Source organism: Vanacampus margaritifer, chromosome 1 (assembly GCF_051991255.1).
Source record: "Vanacampus margaritifer isolate UIUO_Vmar chromosome 1, RoL_Vmar_1.0, whole genome shotgun sequence".
NCBI lineage: Eukaryota > Metazoa > Chordata > Actinopteri > Syngnathiformes > Syngnathidae > Vanacampus > Vanacampus margaritifer.
Genome location: NC_135432.1, coordinates 64,579,275 through 64,605,287, shown reverse-complemented (window position 1 = coordinate 64,605,287; position 26,013 = coordinate 64,579,275). Strand labels below are relative to the sequence as shown.

Below are 26,013 nucleotides of genomic sequence, written 5' to 3'. Positions count from 1 at the left end.
CGTATAGTGATTTTTTTTTTTAAGGGGGGGGGGGTATTGAAGTTGTACTATGTTACCAGTTTGGTCATTGTTTTCCAAAGTAAAAACAAATGTTTACAAATGTCTTATTTTGATTAAACACAGAAAATAATCCGTCTTCTTTCGTGAAGGACTACAGAAATCAGTCAACAATTACCGTTGAATATGCTGAAATGAGAGGATTTGGATCATTTTAAATAAAATTTTAAAAAAATGGCTCCAAGCGATTAGTCGATTATTAAAATAGTCGTCGATTAATTTGATATTCGATTACTTGCCGATTAATTTTGAGCGCTCCAGCTCTATGACAACAATTCCTTTGACTGCTGTTCATTTGGAACAATAGTGTTGTGAAGATGTAGTGAAGCTCATCCCAATTCTTCCTCCTCCTCTTCCTTGGTCTCTCCCTCCGGTACCATCTCTCCATCTTCTTCCTTCTCTTCCACATCATCTTCCTCTCCTCTGACCCACTTTCCCCCCCTTCGCCTTCTACTGTACCTCTCGCTCTTCTTCCTCTGATATTTCACCCCCATGTGCACACAACATACTTCTTGTCTTTTTGCACTATTCTTACTTTCTTGTCTTACCCCCCCCCCCCCCCCGAATCTTCATCCTGCCCTCCTCTTCCTCCCTCCGCCACAAAGCCACTCAGGACAGACATTCATCAGCGGGGCCGAGATGAGAGATGTTGCTCACCGCCGCTCCAGCAGCCAGTTAAGCCTCAGATGACGCCTCATGCATACAGATATCACCTGGCTGCAAAGCCTATGTGTGTGTGCGTGTGTGTGTGTGTGTGTAGGAGAATATACACACACACACACACACACACACACACACACACACATGGCCCAAAAGTGTTACGATTTGGAGTTCAACCTCAATTTCCCCCGGAACGATATGCTTCAAAAGTCTATCAAAACGATTCTCTGCAAATTTTGTGAGACTTAACTCAACTCCACAAGTGTGTGTGTGTGTGTGTGCGTGTGTAGCAGTTGCCGCACGGCCGCGAGACCACGCCAATTTCAACTTCAGCGTTTTCCATTTTAGAAAGTGGAAATTGTGTGTGGAGAAAAAAACAACAACAACAATTTGTAGATTTGCAACTTTATAAAGTGGCAGGAAGTGTCGTCGCTTTAGCTGTCGCGTACGACGAGTAAAGTTTCAATTAAGAAGCAACCCGTCTTCCATCCTGCCTTTTCGTTTTAGAAAGAGTGTTCCATGAACCGCCAACGAATCCTTACGTTAGCTCCTGGTGGACAAAAGCCAGTACTTCGTCCAGACTATAAATATGCTACGTGTAGTTCTTGAGTTTTCTCACAAATCTGCCACTTTATAAACGTTTTGCAATTTAGCTTTTTTAGAAACTCGCAAATTTGCCACTTTATAAACGCACAAATTTTCGAGGTTTTTTGGGGGGCAAATCTACCATTTTTTTCCTTGCAAATTTGCTACTTTAGAAACTTGCAAATTTAAAAGTTTTTCTCTCGCAAATTTACTTTTTTTTCTTTATACTTATACTTATGGCAAATTTGCGGGAGGGGGGGGCGGTTTACTCATAAATTTACCTTTTTTTCCAAAGTGGCAAATTTGCGAGTTTTTCTCTGGCAAATTTACCAGTTTTTTTCTTGCAAAAACTTTATAAAGTATCAAATTTGCGGGGGGTGGGTCAACTTGCAAATTTACCATTTTTTTTCTCGCAAATTTGCCACTTTAGAAACTCGCAGATTTGAGAGTTTTTCTCTCGCGAATTTACCTTTTTTTTCTTGCAAATTTGCCACTTTAGAAACTTGCAAGTTTTTTTCTCACAAATTTGCCACTTTATAAACTTGCAAATTTGCCACTTTATTGCGGGGGGGAAAATTTCGCAAATGTACCATTTTTTTTCTCGCAAATTTGCCACTTTATAAACTCGAAAATTGGCCACTTTAGAAGCTCGCAAATTTGCGAGAAAAAAAATCAAAAATTGATTTGAAAAAATTCTCGCAAATTTGCCACTTTAGAAACTTGCAAATTTGCAAGTTTTTTTCTCACAAATTTGCCGCTTTATAAATTCGCAAATTTACAATTTTTTTCTCTCGCAAATTTGCCACTTTATAAACTTGCAATTTTGCCACTTTATTGCGGGGGGGAATTCGCAAATGTACCATTTTTTTTCTCGGAAATTTGCCACTTTAGAAACTTGGAAATTTGAGTTTTTCTCTCACAAATTTACCCTTTTTTTCTCTCGCAAATTTGCCACTTAAGAAACTCGCAAATTTTTGTTTTTTTCTCAGAATATTACCCCCCTGTAAAAAAAAAAAAAAGTTGATACATGGTCCTAATATAAGAACATGCTAACATGTCAAAAGTGTGGCTAACCATCACAAACGTGTGACTGTTTTCCGTGCAGGTTTTTCATATTCCAAGGAGGTTAATCGGGGTGGGCGTGTCTCACCCCCTTTTTATGACGGCCTTATTTATACGTGAAAGCTGTAATTACCCTAACGAAGCACAGGGGAGCGCGCACACGCACGCACTTTGGTAGGTTGGAGCTCAATCACGGCAAAAAGCTGCATTTTTCACCGCTCTCAGACGCCTCTCATCCATTCACGTCTAATTGAACGTCTCCCTTTTTGCCCGCCAATCAGCCTTCTTGTTGGAACGTCTCCATTCGAGCTCATTGGCTTCTCAAAAGAGCTCTCGGGAAAAATTGTGTTGCTCTCTCTACGCTAAAAAAAAAAACATCATTGCGAGTTACATCCAAATTCCAAGCGCTTGTTATTGAAAAAATCAAGTCAAAGGCTTAAAGTGGACATTCTTGTCAATTTGAGGTCATTTTTTTAATAAGGACAAATCGCACTCTATAGCACTCGTTCCTGTTTCTTTCCTTCATGTCCATCAACTTCCTGTGTCCCTCTCTGCACTCCCGTCCCTCTTCTTCCGGTCTCCCCTTCTTGCTTTCCTCCCTCTGCCGTCTCTCTGCAATGTTGTCCTTCTCCCTCTCGTCCCTCGACGCTAAACATTTTTCTGCACTCCTGTCCCCCCCCCCTCCCATCTCTTTACACTCTCTTCTGTTTCTTTCCTTCACGTCCACCCCGTCTCCCTTCCCTCCTTCCCCCCTTCCCCGTCTCACCCTCCCATCCCATCTCTCGGCAATTGTCCTCCTTTTTCTGTCTGTCCTTCCTGTCTCCGGACACTCACGTCTCTCTTTCCTGTTTCTATCCTTTCTGTCCTTCCCTCCATTCCTTCCCTACTTCCTGTATTTCACCCTCCTGCCTCTCTTCGGTTCTTGTCCCTCTCCATCTCGGTTCTCCTGTCTCTCTTTTTACCAAATATTGTCTTTCTCTCCTTGCCGTCTCTCCGCGCTCCTTCTCCCCCCCCCCCCATTTGTTCTCTCCTTTGCCCCTCCTCCCCCCGACAGCATCCCCCACCCCTCTCAAGAGCATGCACACTCACTTCTCTCTGTCCTGCCTGTCTGTCTGTCCCGCCTGTCTGTCTGTCTGTTCTTTACTACAGTACGTGCCACAGATTCAGATGACGGTCAAACACAAGGCGCGGACGCACGCACGCAATTGCACGTGCACCCTCGCAGACATCGCGCAAAGACACGCCTGCGCAAAAATGGAGTCTTCGATTCCGATTAGAATGAAAGCAGGCGGAATGAAAACGCTACATCAGTGGGAATGAAAAAGGCCGAATCATTTGATTTGGATTCACAAAAGGTGTTATATTCCTTTTGCCGGTCAGAACGAACGTCACGTCAACCCGTTGAGTGGCAATTGCCAAGCTGTGTCTGGTCGGTCGTGACGTAAAGACGTAGCGGCAGCGGCGGCGGCGTTTCCTCACTTGGATACTTGGAACTTGTTTTGATCAAGCTGTGGTTTTATTTCAAGTGTTACGATAATCACCGCTACTGCGCTAAATAGACAAATGAAGTCCATTTTGATCAATCCCGCGATGATTACGCCGATCTCCGGATGTGACGCGGATGTTAAACGGATGTTAAACGGATGTTCTGGTTAATGTCGGGCCGCGTGTTAACAGTAGATCGCTTGGTTTAAGTAAGTTTGTGAGTAAGTTGCGTGAATGAGTTTTGAGTAAGTTTGTTAGCGGAGTACCGATAAGTAAAGTCGGTGAGTTTGTGTGAGAATTTGAGTCCGTTTGTGAATGAGTGAGACAGTTAATAAGAGACTTTGAGTAAGTCAGAGAGTTTGTCAGTATGAGTTAGTGAGTTTGAGTTAAGTTTGTGAGTTTGAGTTGTTTGTGAGTGAGAGTATGAGTCAGTCAGTGAGTGAGTGAGTCGGTGAGTGAGCGAGTTTGTGAGAGAGTTTGAGCAAGTGAGTGAGTTTGTGAGTGAGTGAGCGAGTTTGAGTTAAGTTTGTGGGTTTGAGTTGTTTGTGAGTGAGAGTATGAGTCAGTCAGTGAGTGAGTGAGCGAGTTTGAGTTAAGTTTGTGAGTCTGAGTTGTTTGTGAGTGAGAGTATGAGTCAGTCAGTGAGTGAGTCAGTCAGTGAGTGAGTCAGTTTGTGAGAGAGTTTGAGCAAGTGAGTGAGTTTGTGAGTGGGTGAGGGAGTGAGCGAGTTTGAGTTAAGTTTCTGAGTTTGAGTTAAGTTTCTGAGTTTGAGTTAAGTTTCTGAGTCAGTGAGTGAGTGAGTCAGTGAGTTTGTGACAGAGTTTGAGCAAGTGAGTGTGTTTGTGAGTGAGTGAGTGAGGGAGTGAGCGAGTTTGAGTTAAGTTTGTGAGTTTGAGTTCAATTTGTGAGTTTGAGTTAAGTTAGTGAGTGAGTGAGTCAGTTTGAGCAAGTTGAGTGAGTGAGTGATTGAGCAAGCGAGGGTATGATAGAGTTTGAGTGAGTTAGTGAGTTTGAGTTAAGTTTGTGAGTGAGTCAGTTTGTGAGAGAGTTTGAGCAATTTGAGTGAGTTTGTGAGTGAGAGAGTGAATTTATGATAGAGTTTGAGTGAGAGTTGAGTGAGTTGGTGAGTTTGAGTTAAGTTTGTGAGCATGAGTGAGACAGTCTGTGAGAGAGTTTGAGGACGTTCAGTGAGTGAGTGAACTAGTTGGTGAGAGTTTGAGCAATTTTGAGAGTGAGCTTGAGAGAGCCAGTTTTTGAGAGTAAGTTTGAGAAAGTTAGTAAGATGAATGAGTTTGTGTGAGAGTTAGAGTAAGTTTTTGAGTATGACTACGTTTGTGAGTGAGTGAACGAGCGAGTGAGCTTTAATAAACACAAGTACAAAACACACAAAAAATACACAAACATGAAAACACACACAGGAATACAAACACACACCCATACAATTAATCGACACAAATTATCTCATATATACACAGGTAAATACTTATACAGTATATGACACCCCCACCTTATGGTACAAACGCAGAAACACACACACACACACACACACACACACACACACACACACACACACACACACACACACACACACACGCGCGCGCGCGCGCGCGCGCGCGCGGTTGACCTCCCACAGGATTGTTCTTTACTTGCTGACTGAGGCGCACGGCGAGCGTGTGTGTGTGTGTGTGTGTGTGTGTGTGTGTCTGTGTGAGTGTAGTTGGGGGTTAGCATGTTTTTGTGTGCTGACTCCACACATGATCTCCATTAAGAGGCTACATGGCGGGAGCACACACACACACACACACACAATTTTTATGTTCAGACACGCACACGAAAACAAACATTCTTTCACAAGCACAACACAAATGCATCGATACAAATAAAAACACACAAATAGGCAAAAACATGCACAAACGTGTACACACACGCACAATATGAAACAAACAGTGCACTTGCAAAAACATCGGGAAAAAAGCACAAATACAATAACACAGTATGAGAACACACACAAACAAGCATGAAAACAAACATTTAGGAAACCACACACAAATACAAAATCACAAACACAAATTTGAATACTCACTAATGAAAACACAAACCCACGCACACACTCCTGAAAAAGACACAAAAGACACATCGTACACCCAGGACCGGTCGCCGGCCAATCACAGGCCACATCTAGAAAAAAAAACACACATTCACAGTCACATTCTCACCCATCGACAATTTTAAGGCTTATGAAGCTAAGTGGCCTTTTTTAAGGGGGGGTGGGGGGGGGGTAGTAGTACCCGAGATTTGAATCCAGAACTTGACAACTGCATAGCATACGTTCTAAACACTGTGGCGCATGTTGCTACAGACAATCTTTTTCTTTACTATGAAAAATGATTTGAAAGTCCATTTTTTAATGAGATGATTCGAATATAGTAAATCTGAATTTGCGTGCACACTGTTGCCGTTATCTAATTGTAAACGTTCTAATTCCTTATTCTAGCGGAGGGAGGGCGAACCTCTGACTTCAACAGCTGCTTCATGACCCAAAAAACTGTCAGTCTTTCCCTGGAATAAATTGTGGAATGTACCATTCGCTGGTACACACAAAGGGGGGTCCGGGGGACACGCGCGAGCACCGCTTCCTGCTTTTGCGTGCACCTACGCCAAACAAATTCGTCCCCACCGATACTAATCCACATTAGGACTAGAAATGTTTTGTAAATGAGTGTTTGAAGCGTGGCAACAGTGTGGTTTAAACAACATCGGACCGGTGGCCGCCCCTCGTGTTTTCGAGCGGACCCATAGTAGAATCAATTCGGCTAAAAGGGGAGCTTGAAACGGTCCAGCTCGCGCTTTTGCTGGTAGAGCTGAGGCGCGCACAAGTGCAGAAAGCAGCCGGCCGGCCGCAGTGCACAACGAGCGCGGCTGCCGGGCCGGTCGGGCGAGCGGTCGGACCGACGGCCTCCGTCCCGGTCTGGCAGTCACACGTAGCTACACAAACATCGCAAAGGCAACATGTTCACATAGTGGGAAACATTCCGCAATCGACAGTGCGTTTGAAAATGCACTGCGTTTTTGCGCGAATCGTTTATTATTATTATTTTAAAAAAAAAAGTGCAAACATTGTATAGCATTATAACTTAGTTCCACATTTCGTTTGTTCATTTTCAGTCATGAAGCAGTTGTTCCAATACAAATTTTTGGTCCCAGCTGTGCAGTATTGGCCGATGGCAAAATCATAAACCGATATCATTCCATTTGAAAAGAAAAAAAACAACAGAATTGTTCTTGTAATTCTAAAGAACTGCATACTCTCTTGGATGTAAAATCATTGCCAACATGGCTTAGCACGGTTTAAAAACCTGTGAAACAGGGAAAAAGACTAATACAGAGTGAAACCACATGAACCTTTTTTTTTTTATTATTGCCTAACTAGCATAGATGACAGTAAGTGAATGTACTTTTCAAAACCTGAGTTTTGGCTCTCAAAAGCTAAAATAGTGCAATATTCATGTGATTTCCAACTTGTATAACAGTAGTGCAACAAGAAACAAAATTAAAAGAAAAATGAATATACACGATGTACCTATTGTATCTATTGCTGTTTTACTCTCACTACAGAATAGTTGTTTAAAATTAAATTTGAAATGGTTTACCTGAACCCGAATCTTGCGTTGCATCGTGGCCAACGGTAGAACCTGGGTCGGTTATTGCACACGTTTACGTTGTAAAATAGTAGAATAGTCCTTGCGGCAAATATCCTGAATGTTGGACGGGTTAGCCTGTATGCTACTCAGTGCAGTAGCTAGCTAGCTAGCTAAGCAAGCCGTGTCTAGAAGAATGGCTCGCTAGCTTAATGCTAACATTTCATGGAAAACACCAATGACGTGCTTACATTTCGCATACAGATCCATTTAAGCAATGGATATTTGAAACAAACTATGACATGTCAACAGATATTGCAATACTCACCGACATATATTCTTTATCCTCTATTTAGTAAAACAATGTCTAGCCTGCTTTTCAAGAGTACATTTGTACCATTCATCCGAGCAAGGGGGGGAAAAAATGTCAATTAAGTGTATGTGTGTATGTGACCTTGGCGCATGTTGACCTCATCAACATGGCAGCCTTGCAAAGCTAATCTGTTTCATTGTGAAGGATGCCAACCGCCGCGGAGCCACCCCGTGAAGGTGACATTGCTACGGTGGTGCGCAACAGCAACAGCCCCCCCCCCCACACACACACACAAAAGCCCACCACCATTCAACACTCGTATAAACACATGCAAATGCATCATACTAGAAAACGCTTATATGTGTATTGCACATCTGTATTTGCTCTTTAGATTTTTTTTGCGTGCATTTTTTTTATTGGGGTGCAGCACTGAAATCATACAATAACAATACAGCGCTATGAACTCTTTTTCTTTGGCTTTTCTGAGCAAGTTATAGAAGAAAAAAAAAATACTTGCGTGCCTCAGCAGCATCCTGCAATGAAAGTGATGCTGAAAAATGCTCTCTTGTTGGGACTCTTGCACCATCTAGTGGTTGGTTTGGGTGCAGTCGCAAAAAAAAGGGGGCGATGCTGTTGGAGATTAAAGTTGTACAGATGTAAAAAGACTTTGTATTTATTTTCACATGAAAACAATGTCGAAGGGTAGTGGAATAGGAAGGAAACACAGAAGCGTATTGGCTAAAACTCATTGAGAGGAATGTCGACATCAAATCCAATTCATTGAGTGGTGCCTTGAGATACGAGTGCACTTCAGATTTCCACCTCTAGATGGCGGCAGCACAGTTGGCAACATCTGGCCAACATAAAAGGAAGTTCACGTTATGGTTTTGAACTAACTAATTTCAATGGGAACCGACGATTCAAGATAAGAGCGTGGTTGAAGAAAAAAATGGTCATATCTCAAGGCACCACTGTAGATTTGTTGTAGCACCTTGGTAGTCATGAATCCACGTAAAAAATTAAATAAAAAAAAAAGTCCACTTGCAGTAATCCACAATGGTTAAGTCTGATGCGTCCACCTACGAAAGCCTCCGTCAGTGGTCGTCGTCGTCATCGTCGTCCTGCTCCGGGGGCAGGCTGGCGGGACACGGCTCCATGGTGACGGCCACGCCCATGCCGCTACGCCCCAGCGTCATGTCGCTCACGTACGTCCACTCGTTCCTCTCCGGGCAGTAGCACTCCACGCTGGACACAAAGTCGTGCTGGTTGAAGCCTCCTGGATGACAAGGCACAATTGGGTAGGATTAATTGCAATTGGGGTTTAAAGTAGGTTGGTCCAAACTACTACTATAGGGCTGGGTATCGATTCGATTCACAAGCGTTCGGTTCGATTCAATTTAAAATTTTCGCGATTCGATTCAGTTCAATCCAATTTTGATTGTGGGAATGCTCAATACCTCAATATCCACTGCAACTACATACAATGTCACAGATTCTTCTATGGCGGCAGAGCTTTGAGCGGTAAACAGGAGGCGAGGGTTCGAATCCCGCCTTCAGCAGATTGCAGTTCAAGTTTTTTCATTTATCTTTCAACTACAATTAAAACTTTATTTATCAATTTACTTCATAAGCATTTAGCTTTCAGCATTCCCACGCCATTTCTGCAGAAATTGCACTTTGTCTAGATAATTATGGAACATCAATTCTTCTTAAATATCAAGGACATGATCAAAAAAAATCTCCCCAAACATTAAATTACAAATTAAAATTAACAGAGGCAGTTACTGGTTAAATGATTTATTTATTAATGAAAATAACACGTGTTATAATTACTTAAGTGTTAGACAAACATTGACATCAGCATGGATGAGATGAAAATGTTTTCATAATTCTAATTCAATAATTGTAAATATAAATTAAAAAAAGATTCTGAATTGTCATCAAGTGTAAATACTTTAAATACTTTCAATTAAATTCATGTGAACAGGTAAATTTCACAGACACTAAATAAATTGGCCTTCAAAATTCAATTTTCTTGTTAATGTATAGGAAAAAAATAGATCTTAAAATAATCAATTCATGGTTTTGTGAATCAATATCGATTATTCGATTTTTAAAAACTCAGCCCGAAACGACTCTTAGTAGATTTGCTTTACCGTAATCCATTATTTGTCACGGTGGTTACGCTTCAGAACCATCCACAATACAGTAAAACCTCCACCAATCCAGCTTTGTGGTCCCACTATTTACTTATTTTGGCACATTACATTTTTGGTCTAACTTTCGGTTATATCGGGTGTAATTTTGCTTTTGACCACTAGATGGCGGCACACTTACAGCATTTAGGTTGAGACGGTGCAAATCTAAAAGAATGACTGAGAGTACTGCATTTCAGCGCCTTGTTTTTGTTGAAAATGATTGAATGTCATCTGCACACATTATCCAGAACCTTGCGCTACACAACACAACACAAGCAGGAACGAATTGAGTTCCACGTACTCAAGTCCAAACGACCTTTTTTTTGTGTGTGTGCCAGTCCAGCCCAGAGATTGAGAGTTTACTGTATTCATTGTGCGTGTGTGATAAACTGACCGAGCACAAAGATGCGTCCCTGGTGCAAGGCTACGCCGTGCGTGCTCCGGCAGCACAGCATGGACGCCCGGGCCTCCCACGTGTTCCGGGCGACGTTGTAGCGCTCCACGGTTGCCAGCTGGTTGAGTCCGTCGTACCCGCCGATGGCATACAGGTGAGCATCGACGCATACCAGCCCTGCCCACAAAGAATCCTCAAATGTAAAAAGCAATCAATGTGCCATTTTGGCAAAAAATCGAGCCATGTGTGTAATGATGGAGGACCAAAACTGCCAAAAATAATAATAATAATACAATTTTAAAAAACTATTAATTAAAAAAAGTTTAAAAAAATAAACGTAAATAAAAAATGTAGTTCAAACATTAAATTAAAAAAATATAAATGGAAATAAAAACTATATATACAGTATATACTGTATATATTTTCTTATTTTTTTTATTATTATTATTATTTTTGGGGATGCACTGCACACTCTCATCCTCCTCCTTTTCTAATCAGTAATTTAAAATGAAAAAAAAAAAAATGACCCCAATAGTTTGACATGAAAATAATTCATCGTACATTTAGAACAGATATAAAATATGCGATTCGTCGTGAGTTAACGATTGAAGTCATGCGATTAATTACGATTAAACATTTTAATCGCCTGACACGCCCAGTGGAAATAATAAAAAAATAAATATATATATATATATATATATATATAAATAGAATTAAATATTAATCAATACATAAAAACACTCTGCTCTCCCAAAAATTTTCATGCGGCGGACGCTCTGTCAGGACGAAATATTTAAATAGGGGGGCGGTCCTAAAGGTGTCTTGGGTTGGACTCCACCATTGCAAATTGCTGTTATTTTTTATTTTGCTTATTTTTTTGTATAAAATTTTTGAATGATATTTTTGATATCCGTCTTTATTTTTCACTTTTATTTATTTATTCATTTTTAATTTTGGCATATTTTTTTGGTCCTCCAAATGTCAAATTTTCTAATATTAAAAAAAATGCTTTGCTGCCATCTTGTGGCATTTACAGTGTAGTACAAACCTTTTTGGGTGGGCCTAACTCTCGCTATGGCGTATCTGAAGCTCGCTGCCGGGGCTCACCTAATCCGCTGCGTGCGGAGCTCATGGGCGCCAACTGGTGCCAGGTGTTTGTGTCCGGCTGGTATTTCTCGGCCGCGTTGGATCGGCTCTGCCCGTCCAGACCGCCCACCACGTAGAGCGCCCCTCCGCAGGCCGCCACCCCGGCCCCCAGCCGGGCCACCTGCATGGGGCACATGTAGGACCAACGATTGGTCTCCGGGTCCCACCTGCAAAAGTAAATAAATGCCCCATTTGGGCAATTTGAAGTTAATTGTGTTAAAATGGATGTGAAACAAACGAGACAAGACCTCCGCCAAGGCCAGAATCCATCTGTCATTACAAGCAAATCCCTTGCCGAGTTCTCCTTGGAAGGACACGTTTTAACGTCTTGTTTGCGACTAAGACTAGACTAGACTTTGTTCACGTGCAGTTCAACTTGGCCCACAGAATATTGTGTTCTATTGCTATAAAAACATGAAACTTACCAAAAGAAAAATTAAAGTCTTTCACCGGTAAAAAAAAAGTAAATTTCTGTTTCCGTTTTGCAGTAATTAGCATTAGAATATAGCAAAGTTTCATCATTATTCACAAATCTATTAAAAGAATTCTGAGTAATTCAGGGTTTTTTCAACATGGCCCTGGTTCATCTCCTTTGCTCTGCTGCCACCTGCTGGCCATTTGTGTAATAACTACCCTTTCTTCAACCGTTCTTTGCATTTGAGAGGCTGCATCAAAGCCTTCTGTATGCTCTAGCATAAGAAAACATTAAAAAAACGTATAAATATGTCTTTGGGACACTTAAAACATTTTAAATAGAACGTATTTATACGTTTTTGCGAGCAAACGCTACCTGAAAAACTTTTGAAAAAACCCCATTTGAACGATTTATTCATTTACTTACCGCTCCACAGTGTTGTGCAGCGTAGAGCCCTGCGAGCCCCCCACGGCGTAGATGCAGCCGTCCACCACGCCCACCCCCACCCGGTTACGGGGCGTGTTGAGCGGTGCGCGCTGGCTCCACTGGTTGGTCATGGGGTTGTAGCAGCACAGCGCGCTGGACTCAGTCATGCTTTCCAGCGACAGGTTCCTGCCGCCCACCTGTCGGCCCCAAACACATGTCACGATGCAGCCCCCCCCGTGGCTAACGCTCGACTGGGTTCGAGCGGCTGCGGTCGTACCGTGTAGAGCAGGCCAAAGAGCGTGCAAGCCCCGAGGCCGCTGCTGGGAGCCGACATGTCGGCCAATTTGAGCCACACTTTGCGGACGGGGTCGTACGCCTCCATGGTGGACAAGGAATGCTGCCGGTAGCTAGACAAAGGATTGCCGTTGTTTGTCGGATGACAACAAAAGAAAATATTTGTAAATACTGCACATTCTTATTGACGTTACTGACATTTTTTTTTTTTTCAAAACAAAAGTCATCTGTCTACATTTTTTTGTGTGCCATAACCTAATAAAGTTCCCCCAAAACACAAGTTGTTGTTTTTTCCAGATAAAAACAAAAGGCAACAATTTTTTTACATGACCTTTTTGACACATTTTATGATTTTTTTTAACCTTATAAATTATAAAACCAAAAGACAAAAATTTGGAGATACTGTACATACGTTTTAGGCAGTTTTTACACGTTACTGAGTCCCCCCCCCAAAAAAAAAAACTAAACAAGTCATCTGACTACATTTTTTAAGTCATCACCTAGCAAAGTTTCCCCCAAAACACAACTTTTTTTGTTTTGTTTAGTTTTTTGTTTGTTTGTTTGATAAAAACAAAAGACAACAATTTGGAGATATGTGCTATCAGACTGTTTTACATGACCTTTTTGGCACATTTTATGATTTTTTTAACCTTAAAAATTATAAAACCAAAAGACAAAAAATTTGGAGCTACTGTACATACTTTTTAGGCAGTTTTTACACGTTACTGAGTTTCCCCCCCAAAACAAACAAAACAAGTCATCTGACTAAATTTTTAAAAAAGTCATCACCTAACAAAGTTTCCCCCAAAACACAACTTTTTTTTTTGTTTAGTTTTTTGTTTGTTTGTTTGATAAAAACAAAAGACAACAATTTGGACATATGTGCTATCAGACTGTTTTACATGACCTTTTTGGCACATTTTATGATTTTTTTTTTAACCTTATGAATTCCCCATAATATGCAATTTTTGTTGTGATTTTGGTTTTTTTTTTTGGTCTAAAAGCAAAAGACAAAACATTTTAAGATACTGTATATACTTTTAGGCAGTTTTTACATGTTGGCAGTCTTTTTTTTTTAAACAAACAAAAAACAAGTCATCTAAGTAAAAATTTTTAGCCATATTTTTTGACACATTTTATGATTTTTGTTTAACCTTTTAAATTCCCACAATATGTTTTTTTTTTTGGGGGGGGGGGTATAAAAGCAAAAGACAGAGATGTATACTTTCAAGCAGCGAGGACAAATATGACAAATACCCGCCGGCCACATAGATGAGTTGTGTTCCACGTATGGGCGCTGGAGGGACCATCCTGACCGTCATTTCCTGGAAGATTTTCGACAGGAAGTCCTTGCAAGCGTTGGCCTGCAGTACACAATACCAAAAAAAAAAAAGAAGCAAAGTGTGGAAAATAGAAATATTCAAAGAGCGTGTGACTGGGGTCACGACCCTTGTTTTAATTGGAAGCACGAATATTAGCCTTCCTCCCGTCCGTTAGCACTTAGCTAGGAAAGGCTAAACTTAGGCGGGGAATTTTACCTTGCTGAGGATTGGGCAGGAAAGAAGCTGATTTTTGAGGAACTTTGGCGGAAGAGCGTAGATGCGGACAGCATTCAGGAGGGCGTGAAGGTACTGGGCTCGATTCTCCATGTCCCATCGCACCCAGTCGGTACACGCTTTGTACACCTTCAAAGGAAATTGATTTTATTTATTTTTATTTTTATTATTATTTTTTTATTTTATTTTATTTGATGTAACGTCATCTACATGTCACAGAATACCGTATTCATTAGATTCCTAGATTAGAACTGTGGCCCTAATGGAGTTTTTTTACGAGAGTTCAACATACAGTACAGGCCGAAAGCTTGGACACACTTTCGTATTCAATGCATTTGCTTTATTTTCACTGAAGGCATCAAAACGATGTATGAAGTGATGTCGAGTTATGTATGTGCCCCCCCCCTCCCTTTTTACTGAAAATGAATATTGGCTTCAAATATCGGTTATCGGCCCTAAAAAAAAACATATGGGTCTATCTCTAGTCAGCACATACCTCAGACTCACAGAGCACCTTGATACTATCCTGACTTATGAGCTCCAGCAGCTGGCAGTGCGACAGACTGAAGAATTCATCTTCTTTTATCACCTGGAAATCACCACCACAAAAAAAAAGGAAGATTTGGGTAGAATATCGAGAGACAAATACATGAAGGAATGGGGGGGGTATCCCGCTCATGGGGATTGCTGATTGTGCTTTTAACCCTAGAGAACCCACGGGGTCAAATTTGGCCCCTATAAATTCTGCTACTCAAATAACAAAGACCTTTTTTTCTTTCTTTTTTTTTTTTACAAATTTAACTTCAAAAGTCCAGAGTGCCACTTCTGACCCCTGCATGGGGCCCTCTAGTGGATGAACATTGCACTTACATGAGCCAGAGTGGTGCTGACAAGATGGCTGGCAACATGTTGTTTTGTTGAGCTGGAAATCAATCCAAACAAAACCATCTTCTCAGCAAACCATCAGATGGTAAAATTGTGTTTTTTTTTGTTAATCTATTTCATATCATGTTGCAGAATGCCTAGGAGTATGTTTTATATATATATATTTTGATAAATTAGCAACTCTGAGCTAGTTTAAAAAAAAAAGGGTTAAAATTGGAAAAAACATATTTTGGTGTTCAGTGAACTTATAGCAGTCATTTAATGTATAATTCATAATTTTCCAAAGAAGAAAAGGGTTCTTGGGTTCTCCAGGGTTAAACTCGTCAAAATGTTGCCAATTGTTTTTTCTTTTGTTTTTGTTTTTACACCAACTCATCATAAGGTAAGACAACGATGATGTCATCACCTCACTGAAGTGCGTGTTGATGTACTGGCGGCCGCGCTGGTACAGATCAACGCATCCGAGCTCCTCCGCAAAGCGCGTGATGCCGATGACGTTGGACGACTCCAGGTGCTTGGTGAGGAAGTCGCAGCACGCCTTGGCCACGTCATCCATCTGGAACCTAACGTGAGACATGAAGGAATAGTTGCCGTTATTAACTCATTCACTGCCATTGACGGCTATGAACGTCAAAAATTAATTTGAACTATTTCTATTAGTTTAACTTTTTTTTCACTTTTGTTAACAGGAGTGTGAAAACCAAGGAAAAAAATTATTGTACATTTAGAACAGATATAAAATGTGTGATTAATTGTAAATTAACCATTGAAGTCATGCGATTAATTACTAAATAATTTTTAATAATCTTTTCTTTTTTCAAAAAATATATATAATTAAAAAAATGTCTAGGTTTCCATACTTTTGCTAACAAAAGTGGGGAAAAAAATTCTAACTGATAGGAATAGTTCAAATTAATTTTTGACGTTTATAACCGTCAATGGCAGTGAATGAGTTAAAGCAACTGCCGTGACAAAATTGCAAAAAAGCAACGCAAAAGTTGCCGGCTAATGAGCGTTAAACTCGAATGTTAAGCAGTGTATATAGCTTTTGTTCACTTTTTCATCAAAGTGTATTTTTCATTTGTTGAAGTATGACATGTTTTTCGGGAAAAGTACAATAAGTAGTCAATTCAAGTTCATTCAGAACTTGTTCATTAATGTCAACACGAATAGCAAACGTAGACTTTGGGTACGAGTTCAAGCTTTGCAATCATCGAACATTGGGATATTGTATTTCTGAACGCTATTATGTTAACAAAGCCAAATCATCAGAGAAGCAACAACAAAAAAAGAAATGCCTGTCAACGATTTCGGCGCTTTAAAAAAAAAAAATTCTCTGAAGTTAATAAACTCTTGTCTTTCGAAAAACTGTTCAATTTTTGAATTTGTATTGCTAAGCAAAAAAAAAACATAAAATCTTCAACAAGGCAGTAATGTACTCTTCAATAATAATTTCATGCTGAAAAATTATAAAAAAAATCATAACGTAGTGTTCGACAATCATCTAAGGTTGAAATGTTGAACTAAAAGGAAAAAGAAAATCGCATTTACGATAAATATGCTAGCAATGAAAATTTTTGATAATTACACAAAATAATAATTGTTTTGTTTTTTTTAACTCCTACTAGGCTTTTAAAAAAATATTTTATTTTTTTTTACCTCATGGCAGCCAAGAGTACGTGCAGCACACACTTCTCGCCCACGATGATGTGCGACGTGTAAGCAAAGTCAATGAGCCTCCCCAACACTTGAGGGCAGACGTCACGCAGGGTGACCTCGGAGGCCTGGCACTCTTTGAAACTGCTGGTGAACATGGCCCGGAAGTAGGGGCTGCAGGAGGCCAGCACCAGCTTGTGCACCTAACGCAGGAACGGAAAAAAATAAATGAAATATTGCATTCTATTTAAAAAAATTAAAATAATAATAATGATAAATAAAGGCACAAACTCAAATAATGTCATAATACAATTTTATATTGCAATGTTGCATTTCATATTACTATATGAGCAATGACTTCTTCTTTTTTTGTTTAAAACTGACAGCAGTTTTAGCAACTGTAAATTATTGAAAAGTATGAACTCAACAATTATCTAGGGTTGAAATGTTGACTACCTGAAAAGTACAGTTTCAGCAGCAGTTGAATTTCAAAAAAATTGTTGGTATTGATTGATACTGTTTATATTGTATTGCTGGTTGATATTTTTGTAAAAACTTATCTAAAGCTCAAATGTTAGCATTTAAATTTCCGAAAATTACAAGCTTAGCATTTGAATTTCCGACAACTACAATGTTAGCATTTGAATTTCCGAAAACTAAAATGTTGGTCTGATGCATTCAAATTTCCGAAAACTAAAATGTTTTCCCGAAAACTACTAAAACTACTGCTAGTACTACTGTACTATAATGCTAGCATTTGAGATTCCCCAAACTATAATGTTAGCATTCAAATTTCCGAAAACTGAAATGTTTGTCCGAAAACTACAAAGTTAGCATTCGAATTTCCGAAAACTACAATGTTAGCATTCAAATATACGAAAACTAAAATGTTTGTCCGAAAACTACAATACTAGCATTCAAATTTCCGAAAACTATAATCTTAGCATTTGAATTTCGGAAAAATAATTTTTTTGTCCGATAACTACAATATTAGCATTCGAATTTCAAAAAACTACAATGCTAGCATTTGAATTTCCAAAAAATATTTTTTTTTATCCGATAACTACAATGGCAGCATTCGAATTTCAAAAAACTACAATGTTAGCATTCGAATTTACGAAAACTAAAATGTTGGTCTGATGCATTCAAATTTCCGAAAACTACTAAAACTACTGCTAGTACTACTGTACTATAATGTTAGCATTTGAGATTCCCAAAACTATAATGTTAGCATTCGAATTTACGAAAACTAAAACGTTTGTCCGAAAACTACAATGCTAGCATTTGAATTTCCGAAAACTACAAATTTAGCATTAGAATTTCCGAAAACTGTTAGCATCCGAATTTCTGAAAAGTAAAATATTTGTCCGATAACTACAATACTAGCATTCGAATTTCCGAAAACTACTATGTTAGCATTCAAATATACGAAAACTAAAATGTTTGTCCGAAAACTACAATACTAGCATTTGAATTTCCGAAAACTAGAATCTTAGCATTTGAATTTCAGAAAAATTATTTTTTTGTCCGAAAACTACAATGTTAGCATTCGAATTTCCGAAAACTAAAGCGTTATTTCCGAAAATTACAATGCCGGCATTTGAATTTGCGAAAAGTGCAATGTTAGCATTCAAATTAACCCCATAACCACAACGCTGTATTAACAATCTAACTTTTCCAAATCTAGCATTCAAATTTCCAAGTACAGTACCTGCGTGCCACTATCATCGCCGCATTCCCTTTGCTCACCTTAAAGTCGATGGTCTTGTCCTTGTTGGTGACGCGCAGCACCAAGTCGCACAGCATCTCCTGCCTCCTGAACTCGTCCATGATCTTCAGCGACTTGGAGGCGTGGCTCTCCACCGTGTAGTCCAGGTAGCCCGAGCCGTGCATGGAGGGCACGGCGATGGCCGAGAAGTCCGATCCACGCGTCCGCGGCTTCTTTCTCATCGAGCAATGCATTGCGGGTATTGCAGTTCCTTGAATTTAGCCCATAAATCTTTGCGCTTTCAATTCAACGATGTCCGAAATTTGCCTCCATTTTTCCCCATCGATGCTTGAGTTACACTTCATTGATGCCAGGCTCATGGCGACGACCTCATCTGGCTCCAACATGGCTGACAGAAGGAAATCCTGACCCGGCGGTCATTCTGCAGCTAGTCCACAATCGGATCCAATCAGACGCATCGGTCGCTGGTTGGTGGACACTAACGAGACACTTTCCCAATTTGGAATCCTCTTCCTGCCGCGGTGATCCTGCAAGCAATGAGAGAGCTAACGTGAACATGTGTGAGTTTCACTTCTCTTGGCAGAGGATGCCTACTAATTCATTCATTAAACACATAAAAAAAACAAAAAAACTGTTGTATAGCTTACAAATTGTCTTGTTTGTTTAAGAATAAATTCAATACAGGGGTGCCTTGAGATACAAATTCAATTTGTTACATTGCTATACTCCTAACTCAAATCACTGGTATCTCAAATTATATTTCCCTATTGAAAAGAATGGAAAAGTGATTCATCCGTTCCAGACTCACCAAAAACTAAACCAAAGATTTTGTCATGTGTTTTTAATAATTTTTATTGTAAGATACTGTAAATTCAACTTCTGCATATTTGCAGTTTGGCACCCGCGGTCAAATTATTAATATTTTTTAACATTTAAAAACTATTTTGGTGGCATTTTTTCAGGGCTTTTCCTCATTTTTCGTGGCAAACATATTGAATGTTTCGTAGCGGGTTTTTTTTTTGCTTTTTTTTTTTTATGAATGATTTGGCTTAAAAAAAAACATGAAAATCCAATTTTTTTTCATTTTTTTTGAAAAATAGAGGATTTGTTTCAGAATAAGCAATTAATCAAGAGAATTATTATTTTTGGAGAATTTTTTATAGTACTTTTCTTATTATTTCTATAAAGTACTACATTGCAATGAAAATGAAGTCAAATTTTTTTCAGAGAATAAAGTGTTTGAGTGCTTGAGAAATAAAGTCAGTTGGGAGAAAAACATTTTAACTAAAATTGAATGATTTTTGTTGTTGTTTTAGAGGGGTGTAAAAAAAACAAAAAAAAAACATTTCCCTCAATAGCATCACTTCAAACATCTAAAATGTTCTTGAAAAAGATGTCAAAGCCATCCCAAGTGACGAAACAAACAACCTCTAACACTAACTCAAACCTGTTTGACTGAAAAATGATAAAGTCACTCTGACGTCACTGGAGGCCTGCGACACAAAGGCACGAGGAATGCATTCAATTATTGTTGCCAATAAAAATAGCCTGACAGATCTGATATGCTAAAAAAGTGTATCACGATATAAGGAATTCATATCAGAAGATATAGATTGGTGTGGTTTTTTTTTTACGCCTAATGAAAATATGCAAGAAAACTTGTTGGCAGGTTATTTGACCTGATTGCTTAGCGCCGGTGCAGGCTAACATCCGAGTTAGCGCGACAAACACATGGAAGTCTTTCCTTCTGCAACACGTATCCATTCGGAGAAGTTTTGTTTACTCAGGTTAGTTTGTACAATATAATCTTAATGCAACAGTTGCGCTGACGTGACTGGTTATTTGTTTGAACAAATCTAAAACACACTTTCGTTTGGCACGTGTATGCCACGCGCACGCATATGTGCGCACTTCTTTGTTCAAGCGGCGGCTTATTCAGGTGGGCACTCGCCAACCAATCAAAACACGCTTTTAGGTTTTATTTTTTATTTTTTTTATATTGGATATTTTATCAAGAGAAAAAAATGATTTGTTTTTAAATAAAATGTTTTTATTCAAGAATAACATTTTTAGGAGAATAAAGTTTTTTTTGTTTTTTTTTTATAAAACTCGATTTTTTTTTTTAATATTAGGCGTGCTTTATAAATTTCAATTCAATTTTCACTCTTTAAAATGAAATAAATGAAAGGGGACAGAAAGAAGTAAAAAACTGATATCTCTGCCCCCTGATCAACACAGAAAAAAAAGAATCAACATAAAATAAATGACAGTGAGCGGTCAAGACGTTTTCAATGTAACAATTATATAAAATAATTCAACAGCATGTTCTTGTGTTATATATATTTTTTCCAGTAATTGTGCCTTTATACATAAAAAAAAAACTGAATTATTATTATTTTTTTTACAATTCAGAATGTTCCACAAACTGACACCTTGAGTTGAAATACGTCGTTCTTTTTGTTTTGTTCTATATTTAGATTTGGGAAAAAAGTATGCTTCTCTTAATTTATAATCACTTTCCCTTTTCTTTTCTTTTTTAAAAATTTGATTTGTATATTCACTGGTAAAATTTCATGATAGGCTTTATACATTATTATAAGGTGGTTAAACTCCTTCAATTCATGACATTTTAAAGTTTTTAGTTGCATAAATAACGAATTAGTGTGGTCTTTGTATCCACATCCGAAAACGACACGAATATCACATTTCGGTAGAAGATAAATCAAATAATAAAATAAATTCATATTGTCGCTTATCAATTTCATATTTTTTCAAAACCGAAGATATTTGTTTAAGAAAATAGCTTCTTTTTTTTTTTTGTCTTATTTGTTCAGGAATAGAGACAACTCCATTATTTTCAAAGAATAAAGTCATAATTTTGGCAAAATGAAAGTTGTCCTTTAAAATGTCTTTACAAGACATTTATTCAGCTGAACTCAGCCAGGAGAACGGCTCTGAATGCGTCACTTACTACACCTACAAAAGAAACCAATGAATCTTTCTAGCCGCCAGTCACTTGCTTCAACGTAAGCAGAAAAAAAAAAAAACGTTCCGCGTGTTTAATTCTTCAAACTCGTGATTCGAACCGCCAGCTTCTGCAAAAAAGCTTTGCAGTTGCACGCGTTGCACAATCAAATCTGTTCAGCCTGCGGTTCCCTCGGCCCCTTTAACACGCCATCTTATGACCTCCAGAAAATGGGCGGGAGCTCGGGGCTTGCTGCCCGACTTCTCCACTCTGACAAAAAAAACCTTTGACAGGGATTCAGTAGTAAAACCACAGTAGGCAAGTAAGCGATCGTTTTGCATCAATGAATCGTGTAAATACAGCATCCACTATAAAAATGATGGATCAAAAGTCTTTTTATTTTTTTATTTATTTAGAAAAACTGTTCATTTATGAGCTGAAAAATAATATAATGAGGATGAAGTCCTATTGATTGCAAAACAGTCGTTTTTTGTTTTCAGTCTTATTTTTACAAAATAAAGTCATATTTTTAGGAGATATCTACCGAGAATAAACTTTTACGCCTTTGCCATACCTTAAGGTATTCTAATAATTTTTTAAAATCTTTTCTTTTTTCTTTAAGTAATTTTAGAAACTTTCTTACATTAAAAAAAAAAAATCTTTAACGTTTTTTATTTAGATGTTTAAATGTCAGTATTGTCCTTTTTTAGGCAAGCTTTTTTTTGTTTTCGCTACTTTGGTTATCTCTTTGACTGCCAAAAACGTTAAATAACGTTTAGTAAAATCCTATGGAGGAGTGCCAAAGACGTTAAAATACGTTTTTTTTTTCAAAACAGAGGTGAAACTAACCATTTTCTATTGTTGATTACTGAAAAACGGAATAAGGTAGAAACAAACTTTTTTTTCTGATGAAAGATGACAGTCCAATCTTTCATTTGGTAGTATGTGTGTTTCCATAGTCCAAACACATAATTTTCTGTGGACCTTGAAAGATCAGTCAAAATGCTTAAAATCGGCTGGCACCCACGGCATCCCTTTTCTGAAAACGTCTGGCAGTCAAAGAGTTAAAAATATCATTAACTCTTGTGTTAGCAAATGCTTTTGAGTGTGGTGCTTTTTTTCCCTGTGTGAAGCGCATCGAGTTGCCTTGTGTATGAAATGTGCTATATAAAGTAAATAAAGTTTGCCATGCCTTGCCGTTATTCCTAAATAAATGTTATCTTTTTTTCCAGAATCCAGTTTGGCGAGAAAATTGAGAAGAAGAAAAAGTCAGGACAATAATAAAGGCTTATATGAAGTCATTATCTCAACAGAATACCATCAAAATCACATTTTGACAATATGAAGTCATAGTAAGAAAAAAAAAATCTTTTTTTTTGAGAATAGTCGTATTATTATTTTTACAATGTGTTACAAGAACAATTTTTTTTACAATGGCATATTAGGGCTACGTATAAATTATATTTTTTAGAGCGTGGGGGCAAAATGCGGTAATTTTGTTGGAGGTTAATCCAGTGCTTCTCTATTATTTTTTTTTGTTAATGACTGATGTGTGAAATGTTTCCTCATTAATGATGGTACAATTCTGGAATAAGATTGCTTGACTATATCAATAAATGAGTCACATTCAGAAGTTGAGTTGGAGTGTCTGTCAATCATATTTGCAGTTATTATGAAAGTTCTTACACGTAATAACCACTACTGTATGATAAGAGAGGGTTAACCAGTGGTTGGACTTCTTTACACAGCATGCACTCAAATGAATTGCTTGAACTTTGGACGTAAAGTAAAAAAAACAAAACAAATAAAACCGCTTCGCTAAGATGAGCTGTATTGCGTAACACTCTTTTCTGCCATGTCATCCATCGCTGCACTGCCATTAAAAAGGTGAACAAAAACATAAGACTCTATTGACAGCATCAAAGCTTTTGAATGATCTACTATGAAGTCATTGCGCAACATTAAGGAGACGCAAGTCCATTTATCATTGTTTCTCATATTTGTGTGAAGAAAACAAGTCCCACTGACTATTTTCGAGGGATGTCCGATACCACTTTTTGCTGGCTGATACCAGTACTAGTACTCAATCTTGAGTAGTCACCGATACTGACACGAGTACTTTTGATACGTTGAAACAAAAAAAAACAATGAATGAGCATTTTAGAATAGAATAGAAAAGAATAGAATGCCATTTATTGTCATTATACATCGTATAATGAGATAGTAAAGACCTACATACAGTATAGCATTCTTCTTTAAAATTGCATGAAATTGATGGCAATTTTCTATTCTTTTAATTTCTCATTTCTAGTTCCTGATCATAAAATGACCACAATAGGGCGGCCGATACTGGTACCAGTCACTGTTTTGGAAAGTACTACAACTAATAGTCTGATGCCTTGAAATAAGGCCTGGTATTGGCCCAATACTCGCCCATCCCAACTATTTTCCAAGGAAAACTCCTAATTTTGCAAGAATATTAATGTCATAATTTTTAAAGGGTTCAAAAGTTTTTCTTCAACATTTTTCCCACAAGAATAACGCCATATTTTTCCAAGAATATGGTCGTTTTTTCTCTCATAATGAGTTATCTTACAAAACTAATATAATAGCCTTTTTTGTTTTGTTTGTCATTCCGTTTGAAATCATTCCAAATGAAGATGTCATTGTCACTGTTTACATGTGATGTGATCTGTGATCTGATGTTTACATACTCCACTACGCTATCAGATCGATGAAGACAGAGTTTATTCATCTATTTAGCAGAGTAGCTGCGATAGTGAAAATAATATATATATATATATATATATATATATATATATATATATAAAATGATAAAAATGAAATTCCATTCTGATTTGACCTCTTTATTCCATTTCAGTAGTTCATATGGAGCACTGTCATTCCGTTTAGTCAATAGGATGCATTCTCATCAAAATACACGACTCCTTGTAAACCCGGCTAATGATTAAAAAAAAAAAGTGAACCTCATAAAAATCTGTGGTGAAATGAGCAAGTTGCGACTTCATTTCAACGTCCATGCATTCATTCGTTGCCCTTGATGGCAATACATTTCTTGCCATCATGGCCGCCACGCAGTCTTGGTGATTAGCTGCGCTGCTACATATTTGTGAGCGTTGTCTGACAACTTCTATGAAGAAATAAAGCTCTTTTTTTGTACCAATAACTGTACTGGAAATATTAACCTGGCGATGAAGATTTACCTTGTGTTGCTGCCCTCATTTCTGCCAAAGCTAACAACGTTAGCAGGCTAACCCAATCAAGTGCATTTCGGTCTTAGTTTTTCATCTTATTTCGGGTGGGTGGGTTTGGTGATAAAAGTCATTCGGGTCGAAAACTAAATGCACTTTTGGGCAACAGAGATTTTTTGGTGCCGGGCCAAAATTTGTAGGTAAAATGTTAATGTCAGTCGACGGACATTATTCACAATTGTTATCAGGGATTATTAAACAAAAACATACGTGTGTGTGTGTGTGTGGCACAGTTTTTCTCCCCACAGATAAGAACAACAAAATCTGTTTCAATTGTTGTTATTATGGGTTATTAACAGGCCGGCTCCAGGATTATTTCTCTCCCTGGACTAATGTGGGTCTTCGGAAACAATTTATGTATTTTAGAATATTAAATACAATGTTAGAGGGGATTAACTCACTGTTTGTTGTGAGTGGGGCCTTTTTCTACATTAATATAAAGAATTTGGGGACACTATTTTGCTTAAGTGAAATGTTTGTTTTCCCACGGACAAAGCCACACTGAAACTTTTTTTTTTCTCAAACTAGAAGTCCATGATTGGTGTGAGCAGCCCTCCGTGACGTCACTGATCAACAAGACATTTTTTAGGGCACACAAAAAAAAAGCCAACCACCGTCGTGAATTGTCCCACACATTTTAGCTATATAATAACGTAGACGTGCTTTTTTTTCTCTTTTCTTTTTTTTAACTGTCAAAAGGAGTTTAAATCACTCACCTCGGCCAACCTCCCATAGAACATCTGCTCGCCACTTTAACCGACGACGAAAAAGTCCCCAAAAGTCTCGTTTTGAAGTGTCTTTTCGGGGTTTCCCTTTTGGTGCTACAACAAAGCTACAGAGAGATTATTTAAAGTTGTCCGGTGGAAGTACTGAGGCGCTCCACAGGAGAGGAGGAAGACGTCCGACACAACAGCATTTGTCACAGTAAAGGCGGGGAGAGATTCCAGCGCCATGACTGTGCAACTATCACACGGACGCGCACGCACGCTGCTCGCGCGCGCGCACGCACGACCCACAGGAAATTCTCAAGAACATTCCTCAAAGTGAAAGTGAGCGTGATAGCGAGATAAAAGTAGAAATATTAACTAGTGCACACAGCTACGGAAAATTTGCATTATCTACTAAATTAAGATCATAACAGAACATTGCTTTTTACTTAGACTCTGTGTATTCGTAAAATCGTACAAGATAAAACGCCGAAAAATCTTTTTCATGCACAAGTACATGATTCACAGATGAAGCGTTGACGTGCTGCCCTCTGTTGTTGAAAATGTGTC

The 26,013-nt window shown here is 38.5% G+C and overlaps 1 protein-coding gene across 2 annotated transcripts; it reads right to left on the bottom strand.

The window, feature by feature from the left end:
- Positions 1 to 8,440: 8,440 nt before the first annotated feature.
- Positions 8,441 to 25,737, bottom strand: keap1a (kelch-like ECH-associated protein 1a). 2 transcript variants are annotated; one of them, XM_077561020.1, is made up of 12 exons: positions 25,453 to 25,729; positions 18,520 to 19,026; positions 16,774 to 16,973; positions 15,521 to 15,677; positions 14,726 to 14,818; positions 14,212 to 14,358; positions 13,931 to 14,037; positions 12,657 to 12,786; positions 12,380 to 12,576; positions 11,500 to 11,705; positions 10,393 to 10,569; positions 8,441 to 9,076 (listed from the first exon to the last, which is right to left on the bottom strand). In XM_077561020.1, the coding sequence occupies exons 2-12, from the start codon at positions 18,730 to 18,732 to the stop codon at positions 8,895 to 8,897; spliced, it is 1,809 nt and encodes a 602-aa protein (XP_077417146.1). In that variant the 5' UTR covers positions 18,733 to 19,026; positions 25,453 to 25,729; the 3' UTR covers positions 8,441 to 8,894. The 2 variants fall into 2 exon arrangements, with proteins under 2 accessions (XP_077417146.1, XP_077417149.1); XM_077561023.1 differs by lacking the exon at positions 8,441 to 9,076 and having other exon boundaries at positions 10,426 to 10,569; positions 11,441 to 11,705; positions 25,453 to 25,737.
- Between the last annotated feature and the right edge of the window lie 276 nt (positions 25,738 to 26,013).